This window comes from Saimiri boliviensis, chromosome 19 (assembly GCF_048565385.1).
Source record: "Saimiri boliviensis isolate mSaiBol1 chromosome 19, mSaiBol1.pri, whole genome shotgun sequence".
In the NCBI taxonomy this organism is placed as follows: domain Eukaryota; kingdom Metazoa; phylum Chordata; class Mammalia; order Primates; family Cebidae; genus Saimiri; species Saimiri boliviensis.
In genome coordinates, this window is record NC_133467.1 from 35,328,574 (window position 1) to 35,355,526 (window position 26,953).

The following is a 26,953-nucleotide window of genomic DNA, read 5'->3' on the forward strand; positions in this document are numbered from 1 at the left end:
ATGTTTAAATATGAAATTGAGACAAGGGTATATAGTCCAGAGTTGATGATAAAACAAGTAAATAATTTCTTTAAAAAGTAGACAAGGCTATTGGATATTATTTGAAAAAGTTATTGGTAATTTGAGAAAAATTTCATTGTCTGATATTGGATTCTAGAATACCTGAGGCTAATAAAGGAATATCTAGTATAGTTATCACATTTAAAAGTCATATGGATAAGAAATCCATTAACTTTGGAGAAGTATGACCCATGAATAATGGTAGTAAACTAGGCAGCATGGGAAGTGACTTATTTTGAACTGATTTTTAAATTATTTTTTGAGACAGGATCTCGCTCTGTCACCCAGACTAGACTAGTGTAGTGCCTCACTGCAGCCTCAATCTCCTAGGCTCTAGCAGTCTTCCCACCTTGGCCTCATAAATAGCTGGGACTATAGGTGTGAGCCAGCATGCCTGGTTAATTTTTTTTTTTTCTTTTACCCAAGGGCTCAGACCAAGGCTGCTTAATTTTTTTCTATTGTTTGTAGAGACATCTTCTTACAATCTTCCCTAGGTCGATCTCAAATTCCTTAGCTCAGGCAATCCTCCTTCCTTGGCCTCTCAGAATACTGGGATTACAGACATGAGCAACTGTACCCAGCCTTTATTCAGCATTTAACTTTCTTTTCTTTTTTTTTTTTTTTTTTTTGAGACGGAGTCTGGCTCTGTTGCTCAGACTGGAGTGCAGTGGTGCAATCTCAGCTCACTGCATCCTCCACCTCCTGGGTTCAAGCAATTCTCCTGCCTCAGCCTCCCGAGCAGCTAGAACTACAGACACATGCCACCATGCCCAGCTAATTTTTGTATTTTTAGTAGAGACGAGGTTTCACCATATTGGCCAGGCTGGTCTCAAACGCCTGACCTCGTGATCCTCCTACCTCGGACTCCCATAGTGCTGGGACTACAGGTGTGAGCCACAGCACCCGGCCTCAACATTTAATTTTCAAGTCCCTCACCTTAACTGGACCTTCATTATTTATTTATTTTTTATAAAGACGGGGTTTCACCATGTTGGTCAAGCTGGTCTTGAACGCCTGACCTCAGGTGATCCGCCCGCCTTGGCCTCCAAAGTACTTAGATTACAGGCGTGAACCACCATGCCCGGCCTATTTTTTATTTTTTATTTTTTACCTTCATTTTTATAGAAATAATTTTTTTCTTTCTACTCCTTATCTCAAAGTGAGACTTTCTCTTTTTTAATTTATCTGTTTTTAGAGCAGTATAGGCCGATTTTGACTTTATCTTCTTGTAATAACCTTTTGCAGGAAAGTAAACCATCAATTTACCTATGATGTGTAATCTTGCTATGGAAAATAGAGTAGTATTCCCTTTTACCGGTGTAAAAACTTATTTAAATAACTAGCTGTGTCCAATTTTGTCTATGTGTGATTTATTGTCTCTTTCAGTAAACGGAGTTCCCTCTCGAAGTCCAAGATTAGTTGCTTCTGGGGATGACTCTGTGGATAGTCTGCTACAGCGGATGGTACAAAATGAGGACCAAGAGCCCATGGAGAAAAGTCTTGATGCTGTGATTGCAACTGCCTCTGCACCACCTTCCTCCAGTCCAGGCCGTAGCCACAGCAAGGACCGAACCCTGGGAAAACCAGACAGCCTTTTAGTGCCTGCAGTCCCAAGTGACTCTTGCAATAATAGTATCTCAATCCTATCTGAAAAGTTGACAAGCAGCTGTTCTCCCCATCATATCAAGAGAAGTGTAGTGGAAGCTATGCAACGCCAAGCTCGGAAAATGTGCAATTATGACAAAATCTTGGCCACCAAGAAAAACCTAGACCATGTCAATAAAATTTTAAAAGCCAAAAAACTTCAAAGGCAGGCCAGGACAGGGAATAACTTTGTGAAACGTAGGCCAGGTCGACCTCGGAAATGCCCCCTTCAGGCTGTCGTATCAATGCAAGCATTCCAGGCTGCCCAGTTTGTCAACCCAGAATTGAACAGAGGCGAAGAAGGAGCAGCACTGCACCTCAGTCCTGATACAGTTACAGATGTAATTGAGGCTGTTGTTCAGAGTGTAAACCTGAACCCAGAACATAAAAAGGGGTTGAAAAGAAAGAGTTGGCTATTGGAAGAACAGACCAGAAAAAAGCAGAAGCCATTACCAGAGGAAGAAGAGCAAGAGAATAATAAAAGGTAATTCCTCATTTAACATGTTATCTGAGTAGAGGAAACTAGCTTTGAGCAACTATAATGTAACTGTATAGCTGAATTATTAATTTCATCTTATTGCCTTTCACTTTTTTACTATATGAGACCCATTCTTTTCAAAAACTGTTCTTTTATATTGCTTTTACAAGTTACAATTAAGAACCAGAGAGGTTAGGCATAGTGGCTCACACCTGTAATCCCAGCACTTTGGGAGGGTGAGGTGGATGGATTACTTGACATCAGGAGTTTGAGACCAGCCTGGCCAACATGGTAAAATCCTGTGTCTGCTAAGAGTACAAAAATTAGCCAGTTGTGGCAGCGCATGCCTGTAATCCCAGCTACTCAGGAGACTGAGGTGGGAGAATCACTTGAATCCAGGAGGTAGAGGCTGCAGTAAGCTAAGATTGTGCCGCTACACTCCAGCCCGGGTGACAGAGTGTGACCCTGTCTCAAAAACAAAGAAGCAAAGGGCATAAACAATCCACTCTGAACCCACTCACTTTACAGACAATGGAAATGAAGGCCCAGACAGATAATATATTTTATCCAGTATAGAGGTACGTGAGTGAAATTTTTTTTATCTTCTCTGTGATCATTTTACGTGCATACCACATTTTGTGTATCCATTCACCCATTGATGGATACCTGGGGTGTTTCCATGCATTAGCTCTTCTGCGTAATGCTGCTATGACAGTGGATATTCAAATCCCTCTTTTAGACCCTGCTCTAACCTTGGGTGTATTCTCAGAAGTGGAATTGCTCAATCATATGACATTTCTATTTTTGATTTTTTGAGAAACTGTCATACTGTTTTCCACAAAGGCTTTACAATTTTCCATTCCTGCCAACAATGCACAAGGATTTCAGTTACTTTACATCTTCACCAACACTTGCTATTTTCAATTATTTTGATAACAGCCATGCAAATGAGTGTGAGATGGGTATCTCATTGTAGTTTTAATGTGCTGTTCCCTAATGATTAGTGACAAACATTTTCATACACTTACTGGCCATTTGTATGTCTTCAGAGAAATGTCTACTCAGTCGCTTTTTCAACTTTTTGATTGGGTTGTTTGGTTTGTTGTTGAGTTTTAGAAATTCTCAATATATTCTGGATATTAGTCTCTCATCAGGCATCTAAGCCAGTCTTTTCTCCCATTCCGTGGATTGCTTTTTTACTTTGTTTATGCTGTCATTTGATGTACAGAAGTTTCTAATTTTATGAATTCCAATTGTCTGTTTTTTTCTATAAAGCTATGGTAATCAAAACAGTATGGTAGTAACATAAAGAGAGATATACAGACTAACGGAGTAGAATAGAGCACCCAGAAATAAAACCTTGCATACATGGTCAGATAATTTTTGACAAAGTGCCAAAACCATTCAGTGGGGGAACAGACAGTCTTTTTAACAAATTGTGCTGGGAATACTGGATATCTGCATGCAAAAGAATGAAGTTGTAGTCTTACCTTAAACCATATACAAAATTTAACTCAAAATGGATCAAAGATGTAAAGTCTAAAACTATAAACTCTTAGAATATATAGGGCAAAAGCTTCACAGCATTGAATTTACATCTAAGTAATTTCTTAGATGTAAAAAGAAAGGGACAGGCAATAAACCATATTTTATTTTTATTTTTTATTTATTTATTTTTTTGAGACAGAGTTTCACTCTTACCCAGGCTGGAGTGCAGTGGCACAGTCTCCGCTCACTGCAACCTCTGCCTCCCAGGTTCAAGCAGTTCTCCTGCCTCAGCCTCCTGAGTAGCTGGGATTATAGGCACTTGCCACCACACTCAGCTAATTTTGTATTTTTAGTAGAGATGGGGTTTCACCATGTTGGCCAGGCTAGCCTCAAAATCCTGACCTCCGGTGGTTCACCCGTCTCAGCCTCCCAAAGTGCTGTGATTACAGGTATGAGCCACCTCACCCAGCCCATATTCAATATTTTTAAATGAACCAATATAATGCTCATCATTTATAAATGGCTTTTCTTAATGTGGCATATTCACTCTTACTCATATTCTCTGTCTTCTCTCCTGGTGAATCCTGTATAGAGTGGGTTTTTTTTTTTTTCCATCCATCTATGTTAAAATAATATATTTTTTTAATTTCAAGTGCAATACACACTGCTTATAAATAATTTAATTAAACTAATAGTTTACTGATTTAAAAGTAAAAGTCTCTTTTCACCTGCTCTTCCTCTTATCCCATTCTTCTCTCAGTGAATGACGCTATTAACAGTACATTGTGTGTGTGTGTGTGTGTGTTTGTGTGTGTGTGTGTGTGTATTTAAAGACGGGATTTCACCATGTTGATCAAGCTGGTCTTGAAAGCCCTACCTCAGGTGATCCGCCTGCCTTGGCCTCCAAAGTGCTTGGATTACAGATGTGAGCCACCACGCCCGGCCCATTGTGTATTCTTTAATACTGAGTGCTTGTCATCAGAGCATACAGAATTACCTTATTCCATGGTAGGAATGTATCATAATTTATGTAATTATGCTCTTGTGAGTGACTGGATCTTGCTTTCTTATATTTAGCTCTTTATTTATTTATTTATTTATTATTTTTCTTTTTTATAAAGACGGGGTTTCACCTTGTTGTTCAGGCTGGTCTTGAACTCCCGACCTCAGGTGATTCACCCGCCTTGGACTCCAAAGTGCTTGGATTATAGGCATGAGCCACTACGCCCAGGCTGTTTAGCTCTTTATATCACTTACGTAATACTATTAGCTATGAGTTAGAGGTTTATTTTAATTTTTTTCAGTACTTATTAGCCTTTCCCAACTTACTTGGAATGATACATTTATTATATTCTAAGTTTTGTTGAGGTTGCAGTGAGCCATAATCTTGCCACCACACTCCAGCCTAGGTGACAGAGTAAGACCCTGTCTCAAAAAACAAGCAAACGAAACAAATAAGAGACAAACAGGAGGATACATAAACATAAGCTGAGTAAATTTTCTGTAAAGGTAATACCCATCTAAATATTCAGGAGGTAACTATATATTTTCCCTGTTCCTGAACCCCTTTTCTTGCCAGAAGCTGTAACCAGTCTCCTGACTTTTAAGGTAACCACATATTTATCTTTTAAAATACTATTTAAGTGTGCAGCTCTAAACAATACAGCTTCCTCTTCCTGAATTTCATGGAAATCTAATTATACAGGTTGGGTGCCATTACTCATGCCTGAAATTTCAGCACTTTGGGAAGCCTAGGTGGGCAGACTGTTTGAACTCAGGAGTTTGAGACTAGCCTAAGCAACATGGTAAAACCGCATCTCTACTAAAAATACAAAAAGCCAATTGTGGTGGCACATGCCTATAGTCCCAGCTACTCAAGAAGCCAGGTGGGAGGATCACTTGAACCCAGGAGGTGGAGAGCACAGTGAGCCAAGATGACGTCACTGTACTGCAGCCGGGGTGACAGAGGGAGACCCTGTCTCAAAAAAAAAACAAAAAAATTAATTATAGAGGACATATGCTTTTGTGTCTCAACTTTTTTTGCTCAACATATTCATGTTAAATTATGTATGTTACTACATGTTGCTGTAGTTTTCTCTCAGTATGTCGTAATTCATTGTTGGTGTGTAATACAGTTCTTCCATATATATATAAATGATGCCTTAGAGAAATTAGTACTCATATCCACCAGTGGATATTAGAGGAATATTAAAAGCAGTTTTTTTGGATAATAACCTCAAATTGAAAATCTAAGAGTAAATGGGAAGCCAAGGTGGGTGGATCACCTGAGGTCATGAGTTTGAGACAAGCCTGGCCAACATGATGAAATCCTATCTCTACTAAAAATACAAAAAATTACCCGAGCATGGTGGCAGGTGCCTGTAATCCCAACTACTTGGTAGGCTGAGGGAGGAGAATCACTTAAACCTGAATGGCAGAGGTTGAGAGTCGAGATTGAACCACTGCACTCCAGCCTGGGCAACACAGCAAGACGCCATTTCAAGAAAAAAAAAAAAGATAAATGAATCTAGCATAAGGACTATGAAAAAAGAAGGAATTTCATAAGCCATCACTGCAGCTGTGCCAGCAGGTGCAAAAACTTTGTACTTTTTCCAAGATATCTTTTTATCTCATATTGAAAATGTCGTTTTTATGTGGGTGCAGGATTGCCTTAAGAAAGGCATACCAGACCAGGCTTGGTGACTCACGCCTATAATCGCAGCACTTTGGGAAGCTGAGGCTTCCAAATACAGAGAACTGTATTACACACCAACAATGAATTACAACATATTGAGAGAAGACTATAGCAACATGTAATTCTCTTGAACTGAGATCAGCAGTTCAAGACCAGCCTTGCCAACACGACAAAACCCTGTCTCTGCTAAAAATAGAACTTAGCGGGACGTGGTGGTAGGCACCTGTAATCCCAGCTACTCAGAAGACTGAGGCAGGGAGAATTGCTTGAGCCCGGGAGACAGGTGTTGCAGGGAACCAGAATCACACCACTGCACTCCAGCCCGGGTGACACAGCGAGACTCCATCTCAAAAAAAGAAAAAAAGAAGAAAAAAAAAAAACAGCCGGGCACGGTAGCTCACGCCTGTAATCCCAGCACTTTGGGAGGCCGAGGCGGGCAGAACACGAGGTCAAGAGATCGAGACCATCCTGGGCAACACGGTGAAACCCTGTCTCTACTAAAAATACAAAAAAAATTAGCCGGGTGTGGTGGCATGTGCCTGTGGTCCCAGCTACTCGGGAAGCTGAGGCGGAAGAATCACTTGAACCCAGGAGGCGGAGGTTGTAGTGAGCCGAGATTGCGCCACTGCACTCCAGCCTGTGGACAGAGCAAACTCTGTCTCAAAAAAGAAAAGAAAAGAAAGGCATATATATACATTATAATACAATTCAAGAAAAAGCAAAGTCATTATATGACAACTTAAAGCAAAACAAAAGTGAAAGATCTAAACCTGGAGTCTTTAGTGCTAGCAAAGGATGGTTTGATAATTCTAGAAGGAGGTTTGGATTTTAAAATGTCAAGTTAGGTGAGGCATGGTAGTTCACACCTGTAATTCTAACACTTTGGAAAGCCGAGGTGGGAAGATTGCTTGAGTCCAGGAGTTTGAGACCAGCCTAGGCAGCATAGGAAGACCTTTTGTCTACAAAAAAATATTAAAAATTAGCTAGGCATAGTGGTACATGCCTGTAGTCTAAGCTACTTGGGAGGCTGAGGTGAGAGGATCCCTTGAGCCCAGGAGGTCAAAGCTGTAGTGAAATGTGATTGCACCAGTGTACTCTAGCCTGTGCCACAGAATGAGACCCTTTCTCTAAAAAGAAAAAAAAGACTGGCATGGTGGCTCACATCTGTGATCTCAGTACTTTGGGAAGCCGAGGCAGGTGAATCACTTGAAGTCAGAAATTCAAGACCAGCCTGGTCAACATGGTGAAACGCTATCTCTATTAAAAACAAAAAAAATTAGCCAGGCGTGGTGGCAGGTGCCTGTATAGTCTTTGATGTTCAGGAGGCTGAGGCAGGAGAATCACTTGAACCCAGGAGGCGGACGCTGCAGTAAACTGAGATCACACCACTGCACTCCAGCCTGGGTGGCAAAGTGAAACTCCATCTCAAAAAATAAAAATTTTAAAAGTCAAGATAAAAAGAGAAGCATATTCTGCCAACCAAGAAGTAGTAAACAAGTTCCCAGATGCTATTAAGAAAATCATGAGTGGCTGGGCCCAGTGGCTTACATCTGTAATTCCAGCACTTTGGGAGGCTGAGGTCAGGAGTTCAAGAGCAGCCTGGCCAACATGGTGAAACCCTGTCTCTGCTAAAAATATAAAAATTGGCAGAGCATGGTGGCACACACTTGTAATCCCAGTTATCGGGAGGCCGAGGCAGGAGAATCACTTGAACCCAGGAGGCAGAGGTTGTAGTGAGCTGAGATCACCCTTGCACTCTAGCCTGGGCAATGCAATGAGACTCTGTTTTGGCAGGGGTAGGGGTGGAAATCATTAGCAAGAAAGGATATTCCTGAACAGGCTTTGAATGCAGACACAAGTACTTTGTTCTGGAAAGAAGATATACAAATGGTTAATAAACACATGGGAAGATACTCAACATCACTAATCATTAGGGCAATGCAAACCCAAACTACAAGGAGATACTACTTCATACCCATTGCCAGAGCTAATATTAATTATTTTTTGAAGAACAGAAAGTGAGCTGGGCACGGTGACTCACACCTGTAATCCCAACACTTTGGGAGGCCGAGGCAAGTGGATCACTTGAGGTCAGGAGTTCAAGATCAGCCAGATCAACATGGTGAAACCCTGTCTGTACTAAATATAGAAAAAAAAATTAGCCAGACATTGTGACTGGTGCCTGTAATCCTAGCACTTTGGGAGGACAAGGTGGGCAGATCACAAGGTCAGGTGATCGAGACCATACTGGTCAACATGGTGAAACCTTGTCTCTACTAAAAATACAAAAATTTGCCAGGTGCGGTGGCTCAAGCCTGTAATCCCAGCACTTTGGGAGGCCGAGGTGGGTGGATCATGAGGTCGAGAGATCGAGACCATCCTGTGTTGAGGCAATTGTCCTGCTTCAGTCTCCCAAGGAGCTAGACTACAGGTTCATGCCACCACACCCTGATAATTTTTGTGTTTTTAGTAGAGACAGGCTTTCACCATGTTGGCCAGACTGGTCTCAAACTCCTAACCATATATGATCTGCCCTCCTTACCTCCCACAGTGTTGGGATTACAGGAGTGGGCCACCCCACCTGGCCTCTTTTCTACTATTGTAAGTAGCATTGTTTAATTTTGATTTCCATTTTCTCATTGATAGAACATAGAAATACAGTTGAATTTGTCCTTGGGTTCTGCAACATTGCCGTGTAATTCACTAAGTATAGTAGTTTCTCTTTTGTAGAGTCTTTGGGTGTTTTTATATAGGCATTCATGTAATGTGTGAGTAGAGATAGTTCTTCCTTTTCAATATTATTTTCTTTTTCTTGCCTTTTTGCAGTGGCTAGGACCTTTATTATGATACTGAACATACATGATGAAAGCATATATTTTCCTTGTCCTTGATAACAGGGAATCTTTATACACATTATCCTGTACACATGAGGCCAAACAAATATCTGGCAAACTTCCTGCCTTGTTATTGCCAGTATGTTTTCTTATGTTTATTTTATAGATGATTTCCAGAGTTTTTAGTTGTACTTAGCAAAATGAGAGGTAAATGTGCATCTGTTCCATTTTTTTCTGGAACAAGAATCACCTTTATTATTTTCTAAGTACAATGCTTTGTTTTAAAATATGGAACACTTCACTGGGTATGGTGGATCACAAGGTCAGGAGGTTGAAACCATCCTGGCCAACATGGTGAAACTCCGTCTGTACTAAAAATACAAAAATTAGCTGGGTGTGGTGGCATGTGCCATAATCCCAGCTATGCAGGAGGCTGAGGCATGAAAATGACTTGAACCCTGGAGGTGGAGGTTGCTTGGGTGATAGAGCCAGACTCCGTCTAAAAAAAAAAAAGAACACAAGTTTGCATATCATTCTTGCATGAGGGCCATGCTAATCTTCTCTGTATTGTTCCAGTTTTAGTATATGTGCTGCTGAATCAAGTACATTTTTTATTTTTTTAAAGATGTTTTTGTTTGATTTAGATTTATATTTTGATAAGCTTCCCCATTTCCTCTTTTAGCACTCTTAGATGTCATTACATCTGGTTTGTGTTGTTTCGGATATGAGATCTAAACTTTTTTAAGAAACAGGTCTTACTGTGTTGCCCAGGCTGGTCTTGAACTCCTGGACTCAAGCAATACTCCCACCTCAGCCTCACAAAGTGCTGGCATTACAAGCGTGAGCCATTGTGTTCAGCCTCTAAACTCATTTTTATACCCCTTTTTATAATATGTGGTTTTTTCTTCAGCTTCTTTTGTTTCTTTCATCAGTAGTTTTCAGCAAGCTTATTATAATATATTGTAGCTTATTTGTTTTATTCAAGTTTATCCTGCCTGTGATTTGCTTAGTTTCTTCTAACTTTGAGGTTATACTTTTTATCAAATTTGGGAAATTTTTTAGCCATTACTCTCAATTTTTTTCAGTGTGAGTTTTTTATGACTATTACATCATTTTATATCTGGTTTTGTTGTTTACAAGTGTTCAGTTGTTTTGATACTAAGTTTTCTCCTTTCCTGGGATTCTGAGATTCTGTTAGCATTATATTCTCTAGGTAATTGATTCTTTTCTTTATTTTAATCTCTGTATGTCAGTTTGTGTTGTTTCTATTGCTAATCTTCAAGTTCACTGATCTCCAGTGTTTTATTTGCTATTAAGTACTCTGCAATTTTTTGTTTCAGATTTTGTGTTTATCAATTCTCAGTATTCCTTTTGTTGTTGTTGTTGTTGTTAAATCTGTTTCTCTCCTTGTTATCTTCATATATTCCTCCAAATTTCTGATTTATTCTTGTAGAGTAGTACTTTAAAGTTATTTTCCCTTCTGTCTTTGTGATTTCTATTTCTATTGCTGTTTTTACTGAATGATTTTTCTCCTAGTTTACATTTTCCTGCATTTTGGCGTATGTAGAAATTTATTACTGGATGCACCACATAATGATGTCACATGTGTGTCTGGTTTTTGTTGGTTTCCTTTACAAATATTCTATTTTACTTTGGTAGGCAGTTAAGTTGCTTATGGATCACTTTGGATTCTCATGAATATTGTTTTTAAACTAAGCAACGGCTGGTCTTTATTCCAGGGATAGTTAAGCCCTCTAACAGTGGATAACATTACCCTCTGGGCTTGCTGTTTAATGTCCCCTGTTGTTGAACAATGTATTTCTACTTTGCCTAATAGAATCTGAGTGTCTGGCATCATGTGTAAGTTGTATGAATTGCTCATGTTACAGTTTTCTGGTCGGTCTTTGTTCAGCCATATGGTATTGTACCCTTCACGTGTATGTTTAGCAGTATCCTAAAAGAGACACCCATAGTTAAGATTTCTAGAGTTGTAATTGTCCATAGCTTTTTCCATTTTGATACTCAGTTCCACAAATTCCAGCTATCTCATTCCCTCTGTAGTCTGATACATCCCTTTTCAACTCATCAGTTTGGTCATACTCTGCTTGGTTTCTACTCCTGACCCGCAGTCATTCTTAGAAAGGCAAAGTCGGTCTGGGCATGATGGCTCATGCCTGTAATCTCAGCACTTTGGGAAGCTGAGGCGGGTAGATCACCTGAGGTCAGGAGTTCGAGACCAGCCTGGACAACATGGTGAAAGCCCATCTCTACTAAAAATACAAAACAAATTAGCTGGGTGTGGTGGCACACACCTGTAATCTCAGCTGCTCGGGAGGCTGAGGTAGGAGAATTGCTTGAGCCCAGCAGGGAGAGAGGTTGCAGTAAGCCAAGATCATGCCACTGTAATGCAGCCTAGGAGACAGAGGGAGACTCCATCTCTGTCTCTTTCTCTCTCTCTCTCTCTTTCTCTCTCTCTCTCTCTCTCTCTCACACACACACACACACACACACACACACACACACGAAGTGACTCATGCCAATAATCCCATCACTTTGGATGAGTGGATCACCTGAGGTTAGGAGTTTGGCCAACATGGTAAAACCCCATCTCTACTAAAAATACAAAAATCAACTGGATGTGGTGACAGGCGCTTGTAATCCCAGCTACTCAGGAGGCGGAGGCAGGAGAATCGCTTAAACCTGGGAGGCAGAGGTTGCAATAAGCTGAGTTCATGCCACTTCACTCCAGCCTGGGACAGAGTGAGATTTCATCTCAAAAAAAAAAAAAAAAAAAAAGCCAAGGTGGTTGTGTGACTCACCACATTTTTTTTCTTCTGATTTCTCAAGAATCACAGTGCTGCACTGTTGTCCAGTATCTGATAATTGTTTTTTAAAATTTTCTCAGGCTGGGTAATCCCAGCACTTTGGGAGGCCAAGGCAGGCGATCATCTGAGATCAGGAGTTCAAGACCAGCCTGGCCAGCATGGCAAAACCCTGTCTCTCCTAAAAATACACAAATTAGGCATGGTAGTAGGCACCTGTAATCCCAGCTACTCTGGAGGCTGAATCAGGAGAATCACTTGAACCAAGGAGACCGAGATTGCAGTGAGCTGAGATTGCACCCCTGCACTCCAGCCTGGGCAACAGAGCGAGACACTGACTCAAAAAATAAAATAAAATTTTCTCTCAGTATCTAGTAGAGTACTGTATTTCTGTTAATCTCTTGTCGGGAGAAGTCTGGTATCAGTTATTTCAGCACGGCCAGATAAGGAAGTCCCCGTATCTCTCTCGCTCTTTTTTTTTTTGAGATAGAGTCTCGCTCTGTTGCCCAGGCTGGAGTGCAGTGGCACAATCTCTGCTCACTGCAGCCTCAAATGATTCTTTTGCCTCAGCCTTCCAAGTAGCTGGGACTACAGGCGTGTGCCGCCATGCCTGGCTAATTTTTGTATTTTTAGTTGGGATGGCGTTTCACCATGTTGGCCAGGCTGGTCTCGAACTCCTGACCTCATGATCCTCCCGCCTCTGCCTCCCAGAGTGCTGGGATTACAAGCGTGAGCCATCACACTTGGCCTACACTGATCTTTTTTTAATTGCTGTGATTTTTAAAAAATAGACAATTATTTGTAGGAAAACATTTTTTTCCACAATAAAATTATCTTTAAACTTCTCTTTCTAGCTTTAATGAAGCACCAGTTGAGATTCCCAGTCCTCCTGAAACCCCAGCTAAACCTCCTGAACCTGAAAGTACCTTGCAGCCTGTGCTTTCTCTCATCCCAAGGGAAAAGAAGGCCCCACGTCCCCCAAAGAAGAAGTATCAGAAAGCAGGGCTGTATTCTGACGTTTACAAAACTACAGAGTAAGTAGCAGTACCTTCTAGCTAACATCCCTTTTTCTTCCACGTTTGAAAGAATACTTTGACTATCAAAAAACAATATAGATCCTTTTGTATTTAATAAGCGTGATGATTGTGTTTTCACGCTCATATATGAAATATGCTTCCCTCAAACTTTGTGTCAAGGTCAATTCTCCCCTGATGGGAGGGGAGAAACCAGTACAAAAGTAATAGACTCAAATATCAGTGTTCACTCTACTGTCCTGTGTTGTGTGAGACTAATTGTCTTTCTGATCTTTATCTTCTCTCTGCCTTTCTAGATATACATTCTAATGATGCTTTTCTTATTAACTTAAACGAAAAATGGTGCTGTGTAACTAAAATGATTTGGTTACTTCATTTTTGATATTGGTGACTTCACTTTTCATTGATTAGATTCTCTGTTCCATGAAGTTTGTCAGATGAATAAAATATTTAGCTTGCCTTTTTTTTTTTTTTTTTTTTTTTTTTTGAGACAGAGTCTCACTCTGTCACCAGGCGTCAGACTGGAGTGCAGTGACGTGATCTCGGCTCACTGCAACCTCAGCCTCCCAGGTTCAAGCAATTCTCCTGCCTCAGTCTCCCGAGTGGCTGGGACTACAGGCACGTGCTACCACCCAGTTAATTTTTGTATTTTTAGTAGAGACAGGGTTTCACCATCTTGGCCAGGATGGTCTCAATCTCTTGACCTCATCATTTGCCCACCTCCACCTCCCAAAGTGCTGGGATTATAGGCATGAGCCACTATGCTCTAGCTTGCTTTTAAGAACTTCGTATTCTCTTGGCAAAGTACAACTTAATAAGCACTCTAATTGAGATTTTTTTATTTTTATTTTATTTTTTGACATGAGTCTCTTGCTCTGTTGCCAGTCTGGAGTGCAGTGGCACGATCCCGCCTCACTGCAACTTCCATTTTCTGGTTTCAAGCAATTCTCCTGCCTCAGCCTCCTGAGTAGCTGGGACTACAGGCAGGCACCACCACGCCCAGCTAACTTTTTGTACTTTCAGTAGAGACCGGGTTTCACCATGTTGGCCAAGATGGTCTCAATCTCTTGACCTCATGATCCGCCCACCTCTGCCTCCCAAAGTGCTGGGGTTACAGGTGTGAGCCACCGCGCCTGGCCTCTAATTGAGAATTTTTAAAGCACCAAAGGGACAGCAAATTATCATCAATTAAGAAATATTTTCTGGTTGAGTTAGGATTTAGAGGTTTGGTAGATTACCAGATGGAGAATGATATTCCAGTTAGAACAGCATGTAAAAAGGCACATTCTAGGATACAAAGATTTTTCATATATCTAAACAACTTAAAATTTTAGGGTTTCTGAAATGCAGTGGCCTTGTGGTAAATAAACATTATGTGATAAGGAACATGTAACTATGAACTTTGAGATATTTAGTTGACTTTCAGATATTCCATTTTTATGTTATTTTGCTATAGGAACTCAAAAATGAGTTTGGGGGGATGGATGTAAAAAGTGTAGGTTTGTTTAAGATAATTCTGGCGGCAGGGTAGAAAATGAATGAATTACTGGTGGCAAAACTCTCACAGTTTCTATCAAAAAGTCTTGAATATCTGAACTTAGACAAAAAGAAGAATAAAATTGAAAGAAGAAACCTTATGTTTTAGAAATACATCTCATTTGGTGTTGTTAATGTAATTGACATGTAAAACATACCACTTATTTTACATGTAAAAGATTTTTTATTGATTTGTCACTGAGGTAGGTATCACAAAATTTTTATACTCTGTATGTGCCTCTTAGATCATGAAAACATTTTACTAATTGAGCTTATATTTTGCTAATTATAATAATAAATCATCTCAAATAACCAAGACTTTAAATAGGCACTTATTATTTTTTTTTAATTTCAGAGAGGTTGTTAAGTATGTAATTCAGAATTCATAATGGTACCTTCACAATGTCTTCAGGGACCTAGGCTCCTTTTTTTCCTTCTATCTCAGCGCTAATCATACATTACTTTTAAGATTCCCTCATGTTCCAACATAGCTACTAGAGTTCAGCCATGAGATGTTTGTTATAGATAGAAAAGAGGGAGAGGAGGAAAAGCATGCTCCTTCTTTGTAAGAAAAATTCAACCTCACCTGTATATAAATTGGCTAGAATTTAAGTTGTGTAGCCACACTTTAGCCATAAGACAGGCTGGCGAAATAATGGTCATTACTCTAGATGGTAATAGCTGTTAAGGAAAAAAAAACGCCCTAAAAATAAAAATAAAATAATAAAAAGATTTAAAAAATTTTTTAAAGATAAAATGAATGAGCTGATGGAGTTAATGACAGTTGGCCCTTTTTTAAAAAAGAAAAAAATCAGCATTCTGTCTGTAGAAATGAGAAAGTGGAAATACACTTTGGGATACATCTAATTGAGTCATAATTTTGGAACAGTGTCTTTGCTAAATAGAGCAGAAATATATTTCAGATATTCTGCTAAATGAAATTCAAGTTTTATTTCTTGCTTAGGAAAAACCTCTTAGACTGTGGTTTTCCTCTGCTCTCTTATCACAATAATCATCAACTAATAAGAGCAAACTGTTGGTTGAAAAAAAAAAACAAAAATTTTTTTAAATAAAATTTTGAAAACACGCAGAAAACTTCTATAACTAAAATCATGGGGCGTTTCCCATACACCAAGCAAGAGGCACCACCTGGATGTCCTTCAATTCAATTGACACTGTTTACCTGGATATAGTGTCAGATCCTATAGGTTGGGTGCTCAGTTCCCAAGACCACTACCCTCCATTCAGACCTGACACAAGTCTGAGTCTCCAGAACTTTTGACTAACCAGCTTCAAGTTGAGGTTTGCCCATCTTTCTCTTTGAGTTTGATTAATTTGCTGGAATGCCTCACAAAACTCAAGGAAACATGTACTTCCTTTTACTGGTTTATCATAAAGGGTATAACAAAAGATACAGACGAAGCAATGTATTGGTGAAGGAGCATGGGGCTTTCACCCCTCCTTGAGCGCACCACCCTCCGGGAACCCGCACATGTTCAGCTATCTAGAAACTCTCCGAACCTCTCTTTTCAGTTTTATTTTTTGTGTTTTTGTTTGTTTGAGGTTTTTTGTTTTGTTTTGTTTTTTTTGTTTTGTTTTGTTTGAGATGGAGTTTCTCTCTTCTCGACCAGGCTAGAGTGCAGTGGCTCAAGTCTCAGCTCACTGCAGCCTCTGCCTCCCAAGTTTAAGTGACTCTCCTGCCTCAGCATTTCGGGAGACTGGAGCTGGAGGATTGCTTGAGCCCAGGAGTTGTTGCCCAGGAGACCAACCTGGACAATGTAACAAGAACTTGTCTCTACTAAAAATATAGAAATTTAGGCTGGGTGCAGTGGCTCATGCCTGTAATCCCAACACTTTGGGAGGCCGAGGTGGGCAGACTACTTGAAGTCAGGAGTTCAAGACCAGTCAGGCCAACATGATGAAACCCTATTTCTGCTAAAAATACAAAAATTAGCCAGATGTAGTGGCTCAAAAAAAAAAAAAAATTTTTTTTAATTCACCTGGTATGGTAGGGCACACCTGTAGTCCCAGCTACTTGTAAGACTGAGGTGGACAGATCACTTGAGCTCACGGATCCAAGGCTGCAGTGAGTTGTGTTTGTGCCATTGCACTCTAGTCTAAGTGACAAGTGACAAGGCTTTTTTTTTTGAGATGAAGTCTCACTCCGTGGCCCAGGCCGAAGTGCAGTGACGTAATCTCGGCTTGCTGCAACCTCCACCTCTCAGGTTCAAGCCATTCTCCTGCCTCAGCCTCCTGAATAACTGAGATTACAGGCACACGCCATCACACCTGGCTAATTTGTGTTTTTAGTAGAGATGGTGTTTCACCATGTTGAACAGGATGGTTTCAAACTCCTGATCTTGTCATCCGCCTACCTTAGCCTTCCAAAGTGCTGGAATTATAGATGTGAGCCACCATGCCTGGTCAACAAAGCTTTTTTTGAAGCTGTGTCTCAAAAAAAGAAAGAGAAAATAATACAAGCATTTTTACAGCTTGAACATAATGTTAGAAATTATTTAATCCATTTTCCATAAAGCCTAGAGAAGCAAATTTTGTTTATCATGACAATTACCTTCCCTGATAATACTAATTTTTTTTTCAGTTGTATCTTGAGAATACTTAAACCTACAGAAAAATTTTAAAAATTGCAAATGAACACACATATATTCTAACCTAGATTTGTTATTTATTAATATTGTATCACAGTTGCTTTATCTTAATTTTATTCATTTATTTGTTGTTGTTGTTGTTGTTTTTGAGATGGAGTTTCACTCTTGTTACCCAGGCTGGAGTGCAATGGCGCGATCTTGGCTCACCGTAACCTCCGCCTCCTAGGTTCAGGCAATTCTCCTGCCTCAGCCTCCTGAGTAGCTGGGATTACAGTCATGCGCCACCATGCCCAGCTACTTTTTTGTATTTTTAGTAGAGACGGGGTTTCACCATGTTGACCAGGATGGTCTCGATCTCTTGACCTCGTGTTCCACCCGCCTCAGCCTCCCAGTGCTGGGATTACAGGCCTGAGCCACCACGCCCGGCCCTATTATTCATTTATTTGAAAATATACTACAGATATTTAGTATGTCTTAGATTTTAGTAATTACCACCTAAGAACTAGAATATTCTATCTAATCAGAATACTGTTGTTAATACGTATGAAAATAAGCAGGCCAGGTGCAGTGGCTCATGCCTGCAATCTCAGCATTTGGAAGGTCAAAACAGGAAGATCACTTGATCCCAGGAGATCAAGATGGCAAGGCCCCATCTCTACAAAAAAAATTTTTTTTATTTTAGCTGAGAGTAGTGGCACAGGCCTATATACCAGCTATTTGGGAGGTCAAGATGGAAAGATCACTTGAGCACAAAAGTCTGAGGGAGCAGTGAGGCGTGATCCCACCATGGCAACCCAGCTACAGCAACAAAATGAGACCCTGTCTCTAAAACATAAAAATAAAAAGTAAAATGAGCAAGAATTTTGTAAAATTTTCTAACATATATCCATTTTATATAATTTTTTATATTTTTCTTATTTTCCTAGACATTGTCATTTATAGCAGTTTATTTTGCTTTGTTTTAATCTAGGATCCAAACAAATATCACACATCTTACGTGATTTTTATGTGTATTCTTTTTTTTTTTTTTTTTTGAGACGGAGTTTCGCTCTTGTTACCCAGGCTGGAGTGCAATGGCGCGATCTCGGCTCACCGCAGCCTCCACCTCCTGGGTTCAGGCAATTCTCCTGCCTCAGCCTCCGGAGTAGCTGGGATTACAGGCACGCGCCACCATGCCCAACTAATTTTTTGCACCTTTAGTAGAGACGGGTTTTCACCATGTTGACCAGGATGGTCTCGATCTCTTGACCTCGTGATCCACCCGCCTCGGCCTCCCAAAGTGCTGGGATTACAGGCTTGAGCCACCGCGCCCGGCTATGTGTATTCTTTTAATCTAGAATGTTCTCTCATTTGTTTTTCATAAGATTGACCACTGGGCCGGGCACAGTGGCAAATCCCATACCTTGGAAGGCCAAGGCGGGTAGATCATGAAGTCATGAGATCGAGACCATCCTGGGCAACATGGTGAAACCCTGTCTCTACTAAAAAAAAAAAAAATTAGCCGGGCTTGTTGGTGCGTGCCTGTAGTCCCAGCTACTTGGGAGGCTTAGGCAGGAGAATTACTTGAAACCAGAAAACAGAAGTCGAAGTAAGCCAGGATTGTGCCACTGCACTCCAGCCTGGTGATAGAGTGAGACTATCTCAAAAAAAAAAAAAAAAAAGATTGACCAGTGGGCACAGTGGCTCACACCTGTAATCCCAGCACTTTGGGAGGTTGAAGCAGGCAGATCACCTGAAGTTAGGAGTTGGAGACCAACCTGGCCAATATGGGGAAACCCCATCTGTACTATAAATACAAAAATTAGCTGGGCATGGTGGCAGGTGCCAATAATCCCAGCTACTGGGAAGGCTGAGTCAGGAGAATCACTTTAACCCAGGAGGCAGAGGTTGCAGTGGGCGGAGATTACATCACTGCACTCCAGCCTGGGCTACAGAGCAACATTCCATCTCAAAAAAAAAAAAAAAGAGAAAAGAAAGATTGACCTTGTTTTTTGTTTGATTGATTGACTGATTGAGATGGAGTCTTGCCCTGTCACCCAGGCTGGAATGCAATGGCTTGATCTTGGCCCACTACAACTTCTGCCTCCTGGGCTCAAGCAATTCTCTTCCCTCAACCTCCCGAGTAACTTGGGATTACCCATGCACACCAACACGCCTGGTTAATTTTTGTATTTTTAGTAGAGACGGGATTTCACCATATTGGCCAGGCTGGACTTGAACTCCTGACCTCAAGTGATCCACCTGCCTCAGCCTCCCAAACTGCTGGGATTACAGGTCTTGAGCCAAGGCGCCTGGCCAAGATCGACCATTTTGAAGAACTCAGGCTTTTGTTGTCTTTTAGAATGCCCTTCATTCTGGATTTCACTGATCCTATCTTTGTGATTAGATTTAGGTTTAAAAAAATATTGGCGGAGGCCTGGGTGAGTTGGCTTATGCCTGTAATTTCAACATTTTGGGAGGTTGAGACTGGAAGGTCACTAGAAGTTGGAGTTCATTACCAGCCTGGACAACATAGTGGGATCTAGTCTCTACAAAAATAAAAATAAATAAAATTAGATTTTAAAAATCATGGTAGGAATATTGCATATGTGATATTTTATACTTGTTTTTGCATTCCACTTATTTTCCTAGTGATGATGATCCCATGTTTGATTACTTCGTTAAGGTGGTATTCACCAAATCTTTTAATTGTAAAGATACATTTTTTTCCATTGTGATTGGTCCTAAACCACAGGTTAATATTTGAGGCTATAGCCTGTTCTCTATCAGTCTTTTTAAATATAATATTTAATCATTTATTAATATTCATTTTCTAAGTTAATGATTACATCGATTGTCGAAAATGACAATTTTTGCTGGGCAGAGTGGCTCACCCCAGTAATCCCAGCACTTTGGGAGGCCGAGGCAGATGGATCACCTGAAGTCAGCAGTTCGAGACCAGCCTAGCCAACATGGTGAAACCCTGTCTCTAGCAAAAATGCAAAAATTAGCTGGGTGTGGTAGCACATGCCTGTAGTCCCAGCTACTTGGGAGGCTGAAGCAGGAGAGTTGCTTGAACCCAGGAAGTGGAGGTTGCAGTGAGCCCAGATCGCACCACTGCACTCCAGCCTGGGTGACAGAGCAAGACTCCATCTCAAAAAAAAAAAAAAATTATTGTGGCAGGAGGATTACAGGCGTGAGCCACTGTGCCTGGCCAAAAATGACACTTTTCTAATTCCATCATTCCTTCGTTTTTTAGCTAACATTTTCTGATGAAGATGAGCTTCTCTTTGTTTTTTTCTCCATTCACTTTTTTTTTTTTTTTTTCTTTTGAATACCGTATAGACTCATGAAGTTTTTTTGTTTGGGTAGTTTTATTTATTTGTTTGTTTTTCTCAAGAGATAGGGTCTTCCTATATTGCCCAGGTTTGACTCCAACTCCTGGGCGCAAGAAGTCCTTCTGCCTCAGCCTTCCAAAGTGCTGGGAGGCGTAACCTATCATGCTTGGCATAAAATCGAGTATATTATAATCTGTTATCACCATTATATAGGGAACTACTCAAAATTCCCTGATTTTACCACAGGAGCCCCTTTAAACTTGTCCCTGTTTCCTTTTTGTGTGTCTTCAGATTACTCATCATTGAGCACTTCCCTGTTTTCTGCTGTTTGGGGTGGTGAGGATTTAGTTTTTCATTTTGATTTTTCTGCTGCTGCTGTTCTATTTTACTTGTTCTTTCTCTGACCTGCATCTGGAATCAACTATTTCACTCAAGAAGCTTTGGTTTCTTTTAGTGAGGATTGTTATTTAGAAGTCAAAATCTCAATTTTCAATGTACTTTTTGCTACTAGAGCGTTTATTATTGCTGTTATGCCATGCTTCTAGCCCCTTTCAGGACCATGGAATGAAAAAATACATGTTCACACATGTGTATTTTAATTTCCTGTTGCCGTAGAAGAAATTACCACAAATTTAGCAGAAGATTGAATATCATCCATTTATTATTTCACAGATTCCCTGGAATTGTAGTTTATTCCTGGCTTAGTTGGATCCTCTGTTCTGGGTTTCATAAGGCTAGAATCAAGGTACCATCTGAGGCTGGGGCTTCTATTCCAGACTCACATTGGATGTAGGCAAAACTCATTTATTTATAGTTGTGTAACTCATGGTTGGTGGATTGCTTCTTCTAGTGTTCAACAAAGAGAGTCTGCTTCTTTAAGACTGAACTGAGAGGAATCCTAAGCCTTTGTTGAGATAACAAAGTGTACAGTTCCATGACTTTTATTATATGTACAGAGTTGCACATGTATCACCAAAGTCAGTTTTAAAATGTTTTTATTATTCCAGAAAGAAACCCACATCTCTAGGCAATGACTCCCTAATTTCTCTACCATTAGGCAACTGCTTACCTGCTTTCTGTTCATTCTAGATATTTAATGTGTGGAATGTATGTAATATAGGTACAGTTTTTTTTTTGTCTGTCCTGGATATTTAGTATCATACAATATGTGTTTTTTTGTGATTGAGTTCTCTGTGTGTGTGTGTGTGTGTGTGTGTGTGTGTGTGTTTGACGGATTCTCACTCTGTTGCCAGCCTGAAATGCGTGGTGCGATCTCAGCTCACTGCAACCTCCACTCCACCTCCTGGGTTCAAGCAATTCTCCTGCCTCAGCCTCCCGAGTAGCTGGGACTACAGGCGTGTACCACCATGCCCAGCTACTTTTTGTATTTTTAGTAGAGACAGGGTTTCACCATGTTGACCAGAATGGTCTTGATCTCTTGGCCTCATGATCCACCCACCTTGGCCTCCCAAAGTTCTGGGATTACAGGCCTAAGCCACCACGCCAGGCCATGACTGAGTTTTTTTCACTTAGCGTATTGTTCTCAGGTTTCATGCATGTTGTAATATATACCATTCCTGTCTTTTTTGCCAAATAATATTCCATTACACATGTATATACCACGTTTTATTTATCTGTTCATCAGTTAATGAACACTTGGGTTGTTTCTGCTTTTGGCTATCACAAGTAATCCTGCTCTAAACATTTGTTTACATCTACAGTTTCACTTTTTATAGCTGCATGATACTAGATTATATAGATACTTCATAGTCTAACCAGTCTAGTAAGGAAGGGTTGTTCTAATATTTTCTTCTAAAGATAATGCCCAGTGAATAATCTTATCCATATATTGTTTGATATTTTGGAGGTATATCTTCAGGGTGAGTTCCTAGAAATTAAATTACTGGGTTAAATAGTAATTGTATGTGTAATATTGTAAATATTGCTAAATTCTGCTTCCATGAGAATTGTATCCTTTTGTAGTCCTAGAAGTATGTAAGTGGCCTTACTTTTCCACAGCCCATCCTATGTTATCAAACTGTTGTATGTTTATTAATCAATAGGTGAGGAATTTCAATTCACTTTTTTTTTTTTTTTTTTTTTTTGAGACAGAATCTTGCTCTGTCACCCAGGCTGGAGTGCAGTGGCACAATCTCAGCTCACTGAAACCTCTATCTCCTGGGTTCAAGCAGTTCTCCTGCCTCAGCCTCCTGAGTAGCTAGGACCACAGGCGTATGCCACCATGCCTGGCTACTTTTTGTATTCTTAGTAGCGACAGGGTTTCACCATGTTGTCCAAGCTGGTTTAGTTCACATTTTTTGTAAGTAATGCTGTGAAGCATCTCTTAATGTCTTTGAAGGCTACTTAATTATCTTTTTCTTTTAACTGTCTTTTCATGTTTGTTTCCTCATTTTCTATTGGATTCCTAGTCTTTATCCCCGTCAGTTTTAAAGAGTTCTTTATTAGATATTCCTTTGTCTGTGATATAAATTGTAGATATATTTTGTCAATTTGTCATTTGTCAATTTGTTATTTGACTTTTGTGCTTATTGGCCGTATCTATTGTTATGCTGCTAATAATATGTTGTTACTGTCCAAACACTGTATTGATTACTATAGCTTATTTATTTATTTATTTTTTAGAAACAGAATCTCACTCTAAGGCTCAGCCTGGAGTGTAGTAGCATAAACATGGCTTAATTCAGCCTCTATCTCCCAGCCTCAAGCCATCCTCCTGCCTCAGCCTCCTGAGTAGCTGGGATGAGATAAGTGGATCACCATACCCAGATATTTTTTAAATATTTTATAGCAATAAGGCCTCATTATGTTGCCCAGGCTGTCTCAAACTCCTGGCCTCAAGCTATCCTCCCATCTCAGCCTCCCAAGGTGCTAGGATTATAGGTGTCACCCACTGCTCCTAGCCAAAGATTATTTTGGCTATTCCTGGGTTTGTCATTTCTCTGTGATTTTTAGGATCAGCTTATCTGTTTCTGCAAAAAATGCAGCTGGAATTTTGAACAGAATCTACAGATCAACTTAGGAAGTTTTGCCATCTTAACAGTATTTGGTCATCATATCTGTGAATGTGGGATGTCTTTCCATTTATTTTTACCTTTTTTTTTTTTTTTTGAGGCAGAGTCTGGCTCCCTCATCCAGGCTGGAGTGTGGTGGCCTGATTTTGGCTGACTGCAACCTCCACTTCCCGTGTTCAGGTGATTCTGCTGCTTCAGCCTCCCAAGCAGATGGGACTACAGACGCATACTACCATGCCTGGCTAATTTTTTGTATTTTTGTAGAGGCAGGGTTTCTTCATGTTGGTCAGGCTGGTCTCAAACTCCTGACCTAAGGTAATTTGCCCACCCCAACCTCCCAGATTGCTGGGATGACAGGCATGAGCCACCATGCCCAACCTATTTTGATCTTGGCAGGCATCGATAATCCTAGCTACTCAGGAGGCTGAGACAGGAGAGTTGCTTGAACCCAGGAGAGAGAGGTTGCCAGGAGCCAAGATCGTGCCACTGCACTCCAGTCTGGGTAATAAGAGTGAAACTCCATCCCCAACCAAAAAAAAAGAAAAAGGTTCATATTTTTATATAATCAGGTTGACCACGTTGCTTTGTTTTTTGTTTGTTTGTGTTTTGAGACAGTCTCACTCTGTTGCCCAGGTTCGAGTGCAGTGGAACAATCAAGGCTCAATGCAGCATCAGCTGCCTAGGCTCAAGGGATCCTCTTGCCTTCACCTCCTGAGTAGCTGGGTCGCTGGGTTTGTAGGCCAATGCTGTTACAACCAGCTAATTCTTTTATTTTTTGTAGAGACAATGATGTCTTGCCATGTTACCTAAGCTTATCTTGAGCTCCTGGCCTCAAGTGATCCTTCTGCCTTGACCTTCGTATCTGGCCTTTTTTCTTTCTTAATTGCTTCTGGATTTATTTTTATTTTTTTTATTATTATTTGTGTGTGTGTGTGTATGTGGATTTTCTTTTTTTAAGACAGGGTCTTCCTCTCATCCAGACTAGAGTACAGTGGCACAGTCCCAGCTCACTACAGTCTCCCCCTCCTGGGTTCAAGCATTCATCTTATCTCAGCTTCCCCGAGTAGCTGGGACTGCAGGTGCATGCCACTACATTCAACCAATTTTTTTATTTTTTGTAAAGACAGGGTTTCCCTGTGTTGCCCAGGCTGGTCTTGATCTCGAGTTAAGTCCCTCCTTGGCCTCCCAAAGTGGCTGGGGTTGTAGGTGTGAGCCACTACACCCAGGTTGCTGCTTTTTTTTTTTTTTTTTTTTTTGAGACAGAGTTTTGTCCTTGTTGGCCAGGCTGGAGTGCAGTGGTGCAATCTTGGCTCACTGCAACCTCCACCTCCCAGGTTCAAACAACTCTCCTGCCTCAGCCTCCCGAGCAGCTGGGATTATAAGCGTGTGCCACCACACCCTGCTATATTTCTTTTTAATGGTAGGAACAGCCTTTATTGGCTGCAGGAAGTGGAAGAGGGGATACAGCTTTTACAGACTAAATTGCCACCCTCCAAAAAAGACTTCTGTATTTTGAGTCATCAGAAAAGCTCTCCCACACCTAAATTTTAAGTAAGTAAGAAATTTCTTTTATTTTCTTCTGGTAGTTATTAGCATTCAGTTTTTGCATCTAGTTTCCTGAAACATTTGGAATTTTTTCAGGTATATTAGTCTGGGCTAATACTGAAGAAGTAAAAAGAAAGTTATTACTTCTCGAGTACCTATTATGTGCCAGTCACTGTGCTAATCAGTTTATGTACATTATCTTACAAATTTAATCTATTCAAGAACCTCGTGAGAGAACAGGTATTATTATTATTGAAGAAGCTGAGACTTAAGAGAAACTTTACAAGTAATTTGTCTAGGTTTGTACAATTAGTCAGTGGCATAGTTAACATTTGAATTCCAGCAGTAATTGGCTGCAGAGTTTGTGCTTTTCTCCACCTAGCCTCTACAGTAGTGTAATATCTTTTGTAGTTTTTTTTGTTTTGCTTTGTTTTGAAACAGGAGTTTCACTATATTGCTGAGGCTGGTCTCAAATTCCTGGGATCCCTCCGCAACCTGCAAAACCTGGGATTATAGGCATTTGCACCACCACCAGCTAAATTTTTTTTTTTTTTTTTGAGACACAGTTTCGCTCTCGTCACACAGGCTAGCGTGCAGTGGCGTGATCTTGGTTCACTGCAGCCTTAGCCTCCCAAGGTCAAGTGATCCTCCTGTCTCACTTTCCTGAGTACCTGGGATTACAGGCATGTGCCACCACGCCCAGCTAATTTTTCTATTTTTTTAGTAGAGATGGAGTTTCACCATTTTGACCAGGCTGGTCTTGAACTCCTGTCCTCAGGTGATCCACCCGCCTCAGCCTCCCAAAGTGCTGGGATTACAGGTGTGTAACCATGCCCGGCCTTCATGTCTTTTTATGCCTAGAAAAAAGTCTAACTTGGCTGGGTGTGTTGGCTCATACCTGTAATCCCAGCACTGTGAGAGGCCAAGCTGGGAGGATTGCTTGAGGCTGAGAGTTTCACACCAGCCTAGGCATGGTGGTGAGGACCCCATCTCTACCATAAGTTTTTAAGAATTATCCAGGCATAGTTGCACACACACCTATAGTCCTAGTTACTCAGGAGATTGGTATGGGGGGATTGCTTGAGTCCAGGAGTTAAAGGCTGCATTCATTGAGGATTGCTCCACTGTACAACCTGGGCAGCAGAACAAGGCCCTGTCTTTAAAGCAAAACAGTAAAACATGGATAACTTGTCTGGACCATTTGATTAATTCCATTTTTATTTAGAATGTTAGCTCTAGAATAACATGTATATTTTTTATGTTGAGTACTTTTTAGGGTAAAGTTTATATAGTAATCTGAAAATATAATTTTACTTTTTTATTCTTTTCAAAAAGTGCTGTACTCCTCGATGATTTTTAAGTTGTGTAGTAAAATGGTCTGGATTGGAGCAAGGTTAAAGAAAGGTGGCATTATAAAAAAATCATGCTTCCCCCTTCAAATTCATATTCCCAGGGCAAAAGAACATTAAGGGAGTTTATTTTCTTGTTGTCTACATATGATGTTCAGAAGTATTTTAACCCTGGTTTGATTTTTTCTGTTTGTTTTGTTTTTTATGTGTGTGTGTTTTTTTTTTGTTTTTTTTTTTGAGATGGAGTATTGCTCTGTCACTGGGCTGGAGCGCCGTGGCACGATCTCGGCTTACTACAACCTCCGCCTCCCAGGTTCAAGCGATTCTCCTGCCTCAGCCTCCCAAGTAGCTGGAATTACAGGCACCCACCACGACGCCCTTAATTTTGTCTTTTATAATTTTAGTAGAGATGGAGTTTCACTGTGTTCACCAGGCTGGTCTCAAACTCCTGACATCATGATCTGTCTGCCTCGGCCTCCCAAAGTGCTGGGTGCTGGGATTATAAGCGTG

The 26,953-nt window shown here is 40.5% G+C and overlaps 1 protein-coding gene and 2 non-coding genes across 5 annotated transcripts in view; 2 read left to right on the forward strand and 1 right to left on the reverse strand.

Annotated features, from left to right (window-relative positions):
* Positions 1–26,953, forward strand: part of ASH1L (ASH1 like histone lysine methyltransferase) — a 211,600-nt gene that overhangs the window by 119,621 nt on the left and 65,026 nt on the right. For 2 of the 3 annotated variants that reach the window (XM_074389797.1, XM_074389796.1), the window contains exons 5-6: positions 1,447–2,188; positions 12,876–13,055. In XM_074389797.1, the coding sequence (XP_074245898.1) occupies positions 1,447–2,188; positions 12,876–13,055 (922 nt within the window). The remainder of the gene's footprint in view (positions 1–1,446; positions 2,189–12,875; positions 13,056–26,953) is intronic. The other variant, XM_010348410.3, reaches the window with a different exon arrangement.
* LOC120360226 (U6 spliceosomal RNA) lies at positions 9,701–9,805 on the reverse strand. The gene has a single exon (XR_005576803.1). It is a non-coding gene; the product is annotated as a U6 spliceosomal RNA (small nuclear RNA).
* Positions 13,137–13,235, forward strand: LOC120360267 (small nucleolar RNA U13). The gene has a single exon (XR_005576838.1). It is a non-coding gene; the product is annotated as a small nucleolar RNA U13 (small nucleolar RNA).